Below are 12,625 nucleotides of genomic sequence, written 5' to 3'. Positions count from 1 at the left end.
TTGGCGGGGCCGAAGGCTGCTCCCCCTAGACGAGAACGAGCTGAGCGAGCCTGAGGCGACCCAGGGGGTTACACTATCTACCCCCCTCATTATTTTGGTTACCTCTAATAAATCTCCCCTCATTCTCCCACGCTCCAGTGTATAAAGCCCTGACCTATTCAGCCTCTCTCTATAACTCAGGTCACCATGTCCCAACAACATTCTTTTAAAGTTTCTCTGCACTCTTTCAATCATATTGATATATTTCCAATACCCAATATCTGAAAACATGATGAGATGAAAATAATGTCAAACTATATGAATGCATATGAAGTTTTTAATTAAGGTTCATAGTAACATCTGATCATTAAATGAAAATGCTTCCCATATTTATTTTAACAGCAAATTATATACAAGTGATATTTTAATATTGAACACTAATTTATGATATAAACATAAAGCTGAAAACTACAAGCCAATACACTATTTCACTGCTCACAGAAAAATAAATATGATTGCACAAAAAAATTGTGAAGTAGTTACATTATAATCAAGGCCGGGTAGATCACTGATAAATGAGGCCTGCATATGCCTTCATGCTTTAAAAACGGTAACTCTGATCAACAATGATGAGCCCCTACCCCACCCCAAATATGATTTTTCTGCACCTCCTAAGGTCTATGATAATCTCTTTCCCCATTTTCTCCACATCAACGAAATAAAAACTCTTATTGCTCATGCGTGGTTTTGACTTTCAACCTAATTACTCTTAATTGTGAGATTAGCAATGTACATTAGGTACATCAAGTTTAATCATGAGTTTGTTAACATCAAAAAAACAAGCAAAAATTAGTAGCTTGGACTGTATATATTTCCATTTGTATTTTACAAAGGTAATCAATAAGCACTAACAAATGGTTCTTCATTTTTCTACATTTAGTCATTCCAACCATAATTTTATAATTAACAAAATTGATAACCCACCTTCCAATGAACAAAGAAAACCTTAGAAGAGCTCAAAATTTAATTTAATTTCCACCTGGACTTTTGACCAGATAGTTCATTCTTATCAGTTCCCCTGCATTGTGTTCATTATTCAGTAGATATATGTTAAGTTGGAGACTTGCACTTCTGAAAGTTGTGATGGCGGTGGTAACATCTACAGCAAATAACAGTTCCGATTAATTAGAGTCATAGAACACTACGGCACAGAAGCAGGCCATTTGGCCCATCTAGTCTGTGTTTAGCTGTTATTCTGCCTAGCCCCACTCATCCATATACTTATCCAAACTTCTCTTAAATGTTAAAATTGAACCTGCGTCCACCACTTCCACTGGCTGCTTGTTCCACACTCTCACCATTCTCTGAGCAACAAAGTTCCCCGTTATGCTCCTCTTAAACGTCATCTTTCACCCTTAACCTATAATCTCACGCCTCAGTGGAAAATATATGCCTCAGAATATACTCTTGTCTACATTTTATTGGACTATAAAACCATAAAGCAGCTACTAGGGTCCACACTGTCAACAATTACAAATACATTCTACATGACGGCAAAGTTGTCTTCAATATCTAGTAAATACGAATATTCTAAATTACCTTAATTTACACACTTCTTTATTACTTGTTGGTTTAAACTGTTTTAAATGTATCTTGAAACAAAAATATATGAAAATAAAAATACAGAATTCTCAGAGATCCAATGCTCATGTTACAAGACACAAATCCTGGTACTTCTTCATCAAACCAATCAAACATTCAGTTCTGCAAATCAACTTTGAAGATCTTGAACTAATTCATCATATTTTGGTGCCCAATTACTTGCAGATTTAGTCTGGACATATCTGAAGCTTGGAGACAAGTGTCACAGACAGTCATCAGCAACATTCCATGACATCAGGAGTCTTTCAGAATTCAATATTTCACTGTTGTATAGTGCAAGATTTCACCTGACATTTGGAGATGACACATGCAAGATGGAATGGTGGAGTAGACTCGATGGGCCAAATGGACTCACTCTGCTCCTGTGTCTTATGGTTTAAGATATTCACCACTGGCTATTTTAAATATTTGGACTAAAATCTCACCGTCAAGTTTAAGTTCATTAACTATCAATTCTAGTACCCTTCATGAAAAAAAATCTCCTGTAAAATAAGTTGTGTGCTTAGTTGGAAGCAGCATTTTTGATATTCAGTACCCACAAAGTGCAATATAGATTCAATTTGTTTAAAACAATGAATTGTCCCAGTTTTAATAATTTTCATCCAGTTTTATCATTTGTTCTAACACAAGAGCACTGACCCAAAACAATAACTTAGTTTCAATCTCCACTGCTCTTTGGCCTACTGTAGATCCAACAATTTTATCAACACTGTCAGTATTTCACTCTCATTATTATTTTAGGCATCACATACAAGTAACTCGGCCATGGATGGTCCCAAGCCCAGATGCAAAAGGAGGAGGGTTGGGTATCGGACTAGCAACCTCATCCCATAAGAACCCAGAGCAACAAAAATACCAACGGAAGCTGCAAAGACCTTATCCTGGGAGAGGAAGGATCTTGGAGGATGGGCTACACTTGAAAGACTGGTCCAGGACAGAGGACTCTGGTGAGCTACTGTCAGTGGTCTAATCCCCTGTAGGGGTGATGGGCTTCAGTGAGTAATACAAATCAATACATGCATTCCAGTCCACATTCCCTTCAAAAGGAAAACCATAAGACCTGTAGGAAAGAAAGGCTCATTCGCCCGCAACCACAAAGTAGTAAAATAAAGGGCCAATATGGGAAAGAAAACAAACAGTTCAGATACGTTTCTCACTCCAGCCATCCTCCGCAATGATGCCGAAAGGTATGGTTTTTACTGTTGAACTGCCCCTCAAAATATCAACTTCAGTTAAAAAGTCATTACTTCTGCCCTCACAGCACAACTGCTAGTTAGAAAGTCCAAAGGTTAAGCTGAACCAAATGATATTTTAACAGAATATTTTCAATCTTTAAGCTTTGCATTTGAATAAACAAATCACATTATGTCTTACATTAGCACCATAATATTGAGATTGGAGTGATCTTTCAAAGTGCTTATTCAGCAGTATTTTGATTAAACTTAACAGCACTGCACTCAAAGCGAGCAGTGCCTGTAACTACTACTATTTAGTGCTGTTCTGGAGTTCAAATGTAGTTCAAAATATCAAGTTGAAATGCACAAAGTAAAATTGTAATAAGCATTACATGAACATAGAAATACAACTTTAACTTTCACAATTAAATAAAATGCACATTTGCCTTTTATCAAATCATAAGACTTAAATATTGCAGCATCTAAAATGTAAACCTTTCAAAATAGGAATTAATCAGTTGTGAGAGATACATAATTTAATATCACTGCTAAGACGTGTTTTACAACTAGATTCATTGACAGAAATGTTTAACATTGACTACTTGACAAAATAAATTTTCAAAGTATCACAAATAAGGAAGGAAAATATGGCAGTCTGACATGCAGTGAATCTGTACTTTAAAGATCACGTGACTGCACTTTGAGTGACTATGTCTGCTTTTTGGATAAAGAATCAATCAATATATTCTCCATGATTGTAGTAGTGACACGAGGTTTGTCCATGTTCCTGGTCTGGATTGACTGCCCATTTCCCAGCATTCCTTCAGGATGAAGTGCTCAGTAACCTAGTTCAGTTCTTGGGTTCCTGCTGCACTTCCTCATCTTCTGTTTTAAAGAAAAGTAGTGGAAACATTCCTAGTAAACAACCAATGGTCACTCCTATAACTTTTCCCTAAAAAGAAAAGAAAAATTTAAGATATTTAAAGTAACCTAAGTGACACAAGGCATAATCAGAAGATAATTCAATTCACATTTCCAAAGAAGATTAGATTTAAAGATTAGCTCTATTGGTGAAACATACATTGAAACATACAGTGAAATGCCCTGTTTGCATCAAATCAAATCAAATCAGCAAGGATTATGTTGGACAGTCTGTAAGTGTCACCACAATTCTGGCACCAACATAGCATGCCCACATCTAACTAAGCCTCACCCATCCATCTTTGAAATGTGGGAGGAAACTCGCACAAACTCCTTACAAGCAGCAGGAATTGAACCCCAACTGGTGATCAATGGAACTGTAAAGCACATTCCGATGGGCAGCAGTGACAGGTCTGCTTCCATGTAATATGACCATTGAAACAAGAGCTACACAAATTACTGGCTTGGGCAGAAACTATTTCCATGTGAAGAGCATGAGGATAAGACGTGAAAGGACCTATCAAATGTGACAGTGGGAAAGTGTGTATGGGACCGGAGGAAATAGCGGGGGAACTTAATGAATACGTTGCTTCAGTATTCACCATGGAAAAGGATCTTGGTGATTGTAGTGATGACTTGCAGTGGACTGAAAAGCTTGAGCATGTAGATATTAAGAAAGAGGATGTGCTGGAGCTTTTGGAAAGCATCAAGTTGGATAAATCGCCGGGACCAGATGAGATGTACCCCAGGCTACTGCCGGGGCGAGGGGGCAGATTGCTGAGCCTCTGGTAATGATCTTTGCATCATCAATGGGGACGGGAGAGGTTCCAGAGGATTGGAGGGTTGCGGATGTTGTCCCCTTATTCAAGAAAGGGAGTAGAGATAGCCCAGGAAATTATAGACCAGTGAGTCTTACTTCAGTGGTTTGTAGGTTGATGGAGAAGTTCCTGAGAGGCAGGATTTATGAACATTTGGAGAGGTATAGTAAGCATGGCTTTGTCAAGGGCAGATCATGCCTTACGAGCCTGATTGAATTTTTTGAGGATGTGACAAAACACATTGATGAAGCTAGAGCAGTAGATGTAGTGTATATGGATTTCAGCAAGGCATTTGATAAGGTACCCCATACAAGGCTTACTGAGAAAGTAAAGAGGTATGGGATCCAAGGGGACATTGCTTTGTGAATCCAGAACTGGCTTGCCCACAGAAGCCAAGAGTTGTTGTAGATGGGTCATATTCTGTATGGAGGTTGGTCACCAGTGGTGTACCTCAGAGATCTGTTCTGGGACCCTTCCTCTTCGTGATTTTCATAAATGACCTGAATGAGGAAGTGGAGGGATGAGTTAGTAAGTTTGCTGATGACACAAAGGTTGGTGTTGTAGATAGTGTAGAGGGCTGTCAGAGGTTACAGCAGAACATTGATAGGATTGCAAAACTGAGCTGAGAAGTGGCAGATGGAGTTCAACCCAGATAAGTGTGGTGGTTCATTCTGGTAGGTCAAATATGATGGCAGAATATAGTATTAATGGTAAGACTCTTGGCAGTGTGGAGGATCAAAGGGATCTTGGGGTCTGAGTCCATAGGACGCTCAAAGCAGCTGCGCAGGTTGACTTTGTGGTTAAGAAGGCATACGGAGCATTGGCCTTCATTAATTGTGGAACTGAATTTAGGAACCGAGAGGTAATGTTGCAGCTATATAGGACCCTGGTCAGAACCCATTTGGAGTACTGTGCTCAGTTCTGGTCGCCTCACTACAGGATGTGGAAACCATAAACCATAAACCAAACCATGTGTGCAGAGGAGATTTACAAGGATGTTGCCTGGATTGGTGAGCATACCTTATGAAGACAGATTGAGTGAACTCAGCCTTTTCTCCTTGGAGCGACGGAGAATGAGAGGTGACCTGATAGAGGTGTATAAGATGACGAGAGGCATTGATCGTGTGGATAGTCAGAGGCTTTTTCCCAGGGCTGAAATGGTTGCCACAAGAGGACTCAGGTTTAAGGCGCTTGGGAGTAGGTACAGAGTAGAAGTCAGGGGTAAGTTGTTTTTATTTTAAAAATGCAGAGAGTGGTGAGTGCTTGGAATGGGCTGCCGGCAATGGTGGTGAAGGCAGATACGATAGGGTCTTTTAAAAGTCTTTTGGATGGGTACATGGATAGAGGGCTATGGGTAACCTTAGTAATTTCTAAGTTAGGGACATGTTTGGCACAACTTTGTGGGCCAAAGGGCCTGTATTGTGCTGTAGGTTTTCTATGTTTCTACGTCTCTATAATTGTTAACTAGGTACTTTCTGATGCTTCTCAGAGACGAGATGACCTACTGTACCAGGGGTATCAAAGTGAAACTTTCCTATTTTGTTTCTTTCTTTGAATGACAGCAGGTAAGGCGCCAGTTGTGGAGCCTTGTGGCATAGACCGCCTGTTTAAGGGGTGCTGCAACAACCTTGCACTCAACACCAAGGAACTGATTGTGGACTTCAGGAAGGGCAAACGTGTAGCACTTCTCATTGATAGAATGGGTGAGCAGTTTCAAGGTTTGGACGTCAACATCTTTGAAGATCTATCCTGGGGCCAACATGTTGATGCAATTACAAAGGCATGTCAGCATTTATACTTCATGAAGGGTTTGTGGTGATTTGGTATGGCAAGCAAATTTCTACATACTGTATGTACCATGGAGCGCACTCTGACTGGATGCATCACCATCTGGTACAGGGGTACCAGGGCACAGGACTGGAACAAGCTCACCCATCTCCATCATGGGCACTAGCTTCATCACCATCTGGTACAGGGGTACCAGGGCACAGGACTGGAACAAGCTCACCCATCTCCATCATGGGCACTAGCTTCATCACCATCTGGTACAGGGGTACCAGGGCACAGGATTGGAACAAGCTCACCCATCTCCATCATGGGCACTAGCTTCATCACCATCTGGTACAGGGGTACCAGGGCACAGGACTGGAACAAGCTCATCCATCTCCATCATGGGCACTAGCTTCATCACCATCTGGTACAGGGGTACCAGGGCACAGGACTGGAACAAGCTCACCCATCTCCATCATGGGCACTAGCTTCATCACCATCTTCAAAAAGCTATGCCTTAAGAAAGCAGTATCCATCATCAAGGACCCCATCACTCAGGACATGCCCTCTTCTCATTGCATCCATCAAGGCGGTGGTACAGGAGCCTGCAGATACTCACTCGAGCAGTTCTTTCCCTCCGCCATCACATCTCTGAATAGGTACTGAACCCATGAATACTACCTCCCTGTTCCTCATCTCTTTTTGCAGCATTTATTTAATTTTTTTATATACACACTAATTCTTATTGTAAGTTATAGTTTTTATTTTAAGTATTGCAACATACTGCTGCAAAACAGATTTCACGACATATTAAACCTGATTTTGATTCTTATTCTGACACAAAGGGGACTAATTAACATTTTGTTTGGGAGTCCACTGCAGTGAAATTCAGCTGCACAAGGTCCAAGGTGACATGAGCTAATAACAAAGGACTGGATGGTCATAGGACTTCCTTATGTGTACATGACCAAGGCGAGCGCTGGTGGCAGCCGGATACAGAGCAAAAATTAGCAACTGGCATTCAAATGTAGAAACACAGTGAAATGTCTAATTTGTATTAACAACCAACATAACCTAAAGATGTGTTGGGGCAGCCCACAAGTATCAGCACACAATCCGGCACCAATCAAACATGCCTACCATCAAGAAGGATCAAGAATCAACTTTAATCTCCACATATCAGGACATGTATCAGGAATTTATTGTGGTGTGTTGGTCAGGGTGCCGCATAGAACAAAAAAACCCAGCATTCAACAATTAAAATATAGATAACCAGAGGGTCCCTGCTAAAGATATATTTTTAAAAATGAGGGCTTTGATAGAGATTTCCCCAAAGAAGATGGGTTTGAAACTGGGAGCCGAGACTTAAGTGAGGGATACAATGGTGTCAGAAACAGCTGTGATGGGAGAGAAAGCAGGCATGGGTAAAGCAGCCTTTCCAACTCAGGGAATGAGCCTGTACAACTAAACTCAACTGCTAATTGTTATGCTTCAAGTGGTGGTGCTGTTGGAGGAAACGCACATTGAAATTCTCCATTCCCTTCCCCCCTTCCATTCTTACTCGGGAGATGCCTGCAGCCCTACAGCAGCTGGAGTATCCACCAAGACAGTCTCCTAAACACCGGTCCATACATACAGGCATTCACAACCTAGAAAAAACCTGTAAACAGGTTTAGTACAAGAGATCTGGATGAACATAGTGGTCTGGGGGGGGGGGGGGGGGGGGTGTCGAGTTCTGTGGTCTCTACCATACTGTGCAAAAGTCTGGCACATGCAAAAACAATTCTGTAAAGTGAAGATGCTTTCAAGAATAATGAAAAGTTTCTGAATACCAAAAAATTTACTATAGAGGGCAGTAAACAGTAAAAACTAAATCAAATCAATATTTGGTGTGACCACACTCTGCATCTTAGGTAAACAGTCATGCAGTTTTATAAGAAAATCGACTGGTAGGTTGTTCCAAGCATCTTGGAGAACTTGCCACAACTCTTCGGCAGACTTTGGCTGTCTTACTTGTTTCTGTCTCTCCAGGTAAACCCAGATGTTGAAATCAGGGCTCGTAACTTCTGGTTAAGATGGTGCTGTCGAACTTGTGCAACAGCTCACTGGTAGTTAAGAAGTTAAGAAATTCAACTAAAACCATCTCTGAAAACTCGTTTTCTGAGGTAAATTGTGTTAACTCATCACTACAAACAGTGAGGAGGGTGAGTGATGGTGAGGGGAGTTTGGGGGATGCACCAGGATGGTGTGTTGCGGAATTGATGCAGATGGAACGAGCCATTCGGAGAGAAGAAGATGGGGCAGTGGAGTTCCAATGCCTGTAAAATTGGCCCAGGTTGGATCGCTCTGGATGCCAAGCTGATTTAGATCGTAAGACCGCGAGAAATAGGAGCAGAATTAGGCTAATTAACCCATCAAGTCTGTTCTGCCATTTCTTCATGGCTGACCCAATTTTCCTCTCAGCCCCAATCTCCTGCCTTCTCTCCGTATCCCTTCATGCTCTGACCAATCAAGAATCTATCAACTTCTGCCTTAAATATACATTTAGATTTGGTCTCCACAGTTGCCCAAAGCAAAGAATTCCACAGACTCACCACTATATGGCTAAAGAAACTCCTCATCTCCATTCTATATGGATACTCCTTTATTCTGAGGCCGTTTCCTCTGGTCTTAGACTCTCCCACCTTAGGAAACCTCCTCCTCACATCCTCTCCCCACATCAATAAGGCCACCCCTCATTCTTCTGAATTCTAGCAAATACAGGCCCAAAACCATCAAAAGCTCTTCATATGACAGGCCATTCAATCCTGGAATCATTTTTGTGAACCTCTTTTAAACCCTCTTCAGTTTCAGCACATCCTTACTAAGGTAGGGACCCAAAACTGCTCTCAATACTCCAAGTGAGACCTCACCAGTGCTTTACAAAATCTCAAAATTGCATTCTAACTTTTATATTCTAGTCCTCTTGAAATGAATGTTAACATTGCATTTGCCTTCCTCACCACTGACTTTAAGGGAATCCTGCACAGGGATCCCAATTCCCTTTGCACCTCAGTTTTATTTTTGCATTTTCTATTTAGAAAAAGTCAACTCTTTCATTTCTTGACGATACACTTCCCGACACTCTCTGCCACTGCTTTGCCCATTCTTCTAATCTGTCCAAGTCCTTCTGAGTCTCTCTACTTCCTCAGAACTACCTGCATCTCCACCTATCTTCATGTCACCTGCAAACTTTGCAACAAAGCCATAATTCCATCATCCAAATCATTGATATATAACATAAAAAGTATCAGTCCCAACACAGACCCCTGTGGAATACCACTAGTCATCGGCAGCCAACCAGAAAACTACTACTACGTCGATTCAGGCCTAGGGGGCTGGCATCGGGCATGATGACGGACTCTCCACTCCTCCCTTTCCCTCATCAGTGTGTTCAGTTCATCTACATCAGCTGCGCTGCTATCTTCTAGGAGCGTGTTGACCATAGTCTTGGGAGGGCGCCCTGGGTTCATCCTCCCATCCATGGGCTGCCATGTGATGATGAGGCTGGCAGGTAGCTCAGGGTGGCGTAGATAGTGCCCCGCTAGTTGCAGTCTTCTTGCCTCGATTTTAGTAGTGAGCATCGTTAGATCGTCATAGAGCTCGACGTTCATCATGTGCTGTTGCCAACTCACGTCAAGAGCCATCCGGAGCATTTGTGTATAGCAACCATCTAGTGACTTTCGCATGGTCTTAGTGAGTGTCCACGTCTCGCATCGGTAGGGGAGAATGTCGACTGGCCGCTGGCCAGAGCTTTATTATGCTGCCGCAACCCACACTGCCTTTTATCCTCCTCTCCAAACTTCTGATGTCTGGATTACCCGTTGGTCAAAGCTTGAAGAGCTTAAGAGTGGCTTTGGACTGGGTGGCAAAACCTGGACCCAGAGCAAGTTGTTGGGTCCTAGTGCAAGGTAGGATTCATTGTTTAGTCAAGGTAAATGCTGGCCCAGATCGGAGGTGAGAGCTGCTTTCCCTCTTTCTCCGCGACATTCACTCCTCTCTCCGAGGTGCTGTTCCGTTGTTTGGTCAATTTAAATGCCAGCCCAAACAGACCGAAAAGACAGGGTGTCTAGATCCAAGGTGAGAGCCAATTTCACTTGTTCTACACGACGGTCACTCCTCTCTCTGTGGCGCTGAGGCTACGAAGACTGTCCTGGCTGCTGTGCTCCCTACCCATTAATATGATTAACTGATTAGCGAGGCTTTGGGCCCACTTTGGGTTTCAGATCTGAGGACTTAATTTAATTTGGAATGCTGTTGTTCTCTTCAATTCTTTGCATGATTTATGTTTTTTTTCTCTTTCTCTTGCGCATTGATAATTTTTATTCTTTAACCTTGGGCCAGTTCCTGTCTCATACCACTGTAATTTCGTTTGTTCCACTGAAATATCGATACACCTGATACCAGCTTCTCCTTTTCAAATTTGAAACTGAACTCAATCATATTATCATCACTACGTCCAAGGGGTTCCATTACCTCTAGCTCCCTAATGGCCTCAGGTTCATTACACAGCACCCAATCCAAAACAGCCGATCCCCTGGTGGGCTTATGGATAAGCTGCTCCAGAAAGCCATCCTGTAGGCATTCTACAAACTCCCTCTCCTGAGATCAGTACCTTCCTAACTTTTCCAATCCACTTTCATATCAAAATCCCCCATAATTATCTTGACATTTTCCTTCTGACACGCTTTTTCTATTTCCAGCTGTAACTTTTTGTCCTCCCACGTGAGACCCTGTCAAATTTCTTGCTAAAGTCCATGTAGACAACACCCACTGCCTTTCCTTCTTCAACTTTCCTGGTAACTTCCTCAAAAACACTGTAAGGTTAGTTTGACAAAACCTAATCAGTCCCTCCCTATCCAAATTCAAAACCTTCCAGTAACTTTTCCACTGCTGATATCAGACTCAGTGGCCTATAATTTCCTGGCTTCTGTTTAGAACATTTTTAAACAGTGGAACCACATTAGCCATCCTCCATCCTTCTGATACCTCTCCTGTTGCTAAGGATGATTTAAATATCTCAGCCAGAGCCCCTGCGATCTCTGCATTTGCCACCCACAAGGTCCGAGGGAACATCTTGTCAGGCCCTGGGGATTTATCCACAATAATTTGCCTCAAGACAGTAAATACCTCCCCCTCCTCGGTAATCTGACCTCACTGCTCCTTTGCCTCACCTCTATAGGCTCTGTGTCCATCTCCCGAGTAAATAGAGATGCCAAATACAGATCTCCCCCATCTCTCTTTGCTCCATGCATAGAACCAATTTTGTCCCTTGTAATAATTTTGCTCTTAGCATATCTGTAGAATTCCTTGGGATTCTCCTTCACCTTGTCTGCCAGAACAACCTCATGCCTTCTTTTAGCCTTCCGGATTTCATTCTTAAGTGTTGTCCTGCGTTCCTTATACTCTGTAAGTACCTCACTTGTTCCTGCCCACCTATACCTGCTATGCACCCCCATTTCTTCTTAACCAGGGCCTCAATATCTCTAGAAAACTATACTACCCCACACTTGTTATCTTTACCTTTTATTCTGACAGGTACATACAAGCTTCGTATTCTCAAAATTTCACATTTGAAGGCCTCCCACTTTCCAAGTACACCTTTGCCAGAAAACAGTTATGTCCTGATCCACAATGCCTGATCCTTTCTGATACCATCAAAATTGGCCTTTCTCCAATATAGGATCTCTACCCACAGAGCAGGCTTATCTTTTCCATATTCACTTTTGAAATAATGGTATTGTAATCACTGTATGCAAAGTGTTTCCCTATACAAACTTCCGTCATTTGCCCTATCTCATTCACTAATAGCAGATCAAGTAACTGCTGCAAAGTTTCTGCTTGGGAGAGACCTTATTGATGCAGTACAACTACATTGTGTTGTGTTGTTATGCACTCCTGCCATGGGAAAGTTAAACTGTTGCATCTGGTACACCCTTGCATTTTGGTTTAGTTGTGTTTCGCCTAGTTTGATCCCTTTTACATCTGTTTCTGTTACAGTTAATCAAGTTTAGTTCATGCACCCCGTTATGTCATTGGTCATTAGCGCCCGTTTGTTATCTTTGTTTAATCAGGCACTGCGCTATATACCTACAAAGTAATCAGGTTTTTAATTGAACAGTTAATATGTTACTTTCTTTAATGAAATACAAAAAACAATGTTTAATTTTTTGGAAAATGAATGTTTGGAAATCTAAAATCTGCTCTTTCTACTGACACACTAAAACAGAAGACAAAAAAATAAACATCTGAAACAAAATT

The 12,625-nt window shown here is 41.7% G+C and overlaps 1 protein-coding gene across 3 annotated transcripts in view; it reads right to left on the bottom strand.

Annotated features, from left to right (window-relative positions):
- Positions 1–302: 302 nt before the first annotated feature.
- tmem65 (transmembrane protein 65) overlaps positions 303–12,625 on the bottom strand; it is an 87,190-nt gene continuing 74,867 nt past the window's right edge. For all 3 annotated transcript variants that reach the window (XM_073052987.1, XM_073052992.1, XM_073052998.1), the window contains one exon: positions 303–3,768. In XM_073052987.1, coding sequence (XP_072909088.1) covers positions 3,667–3,768 — 102 coding nt within the window. In that variant the 3' untranslated portion in view covers positions 303–3,666. The remainder of the gene's footprint in view (positions 3,769–12,625) is intronic.

Source organism: Hemitrygon akajei, chromosome 1, assembly GCF_048418815.1.
Source record: "Hemitrygon akajei chromosome 1, sHemAka1.3, whole genome shotgun sequence".
NCBI lineage: Eukaryota > Metazoa > Chordata > Chondrichthyes > Myliobatiformes > Dasyatidae > Hemitrygon > Hemitrygon akajei.
This window is presented reverse-complemented; position numbering and strand designations above follow the sequence as displayed.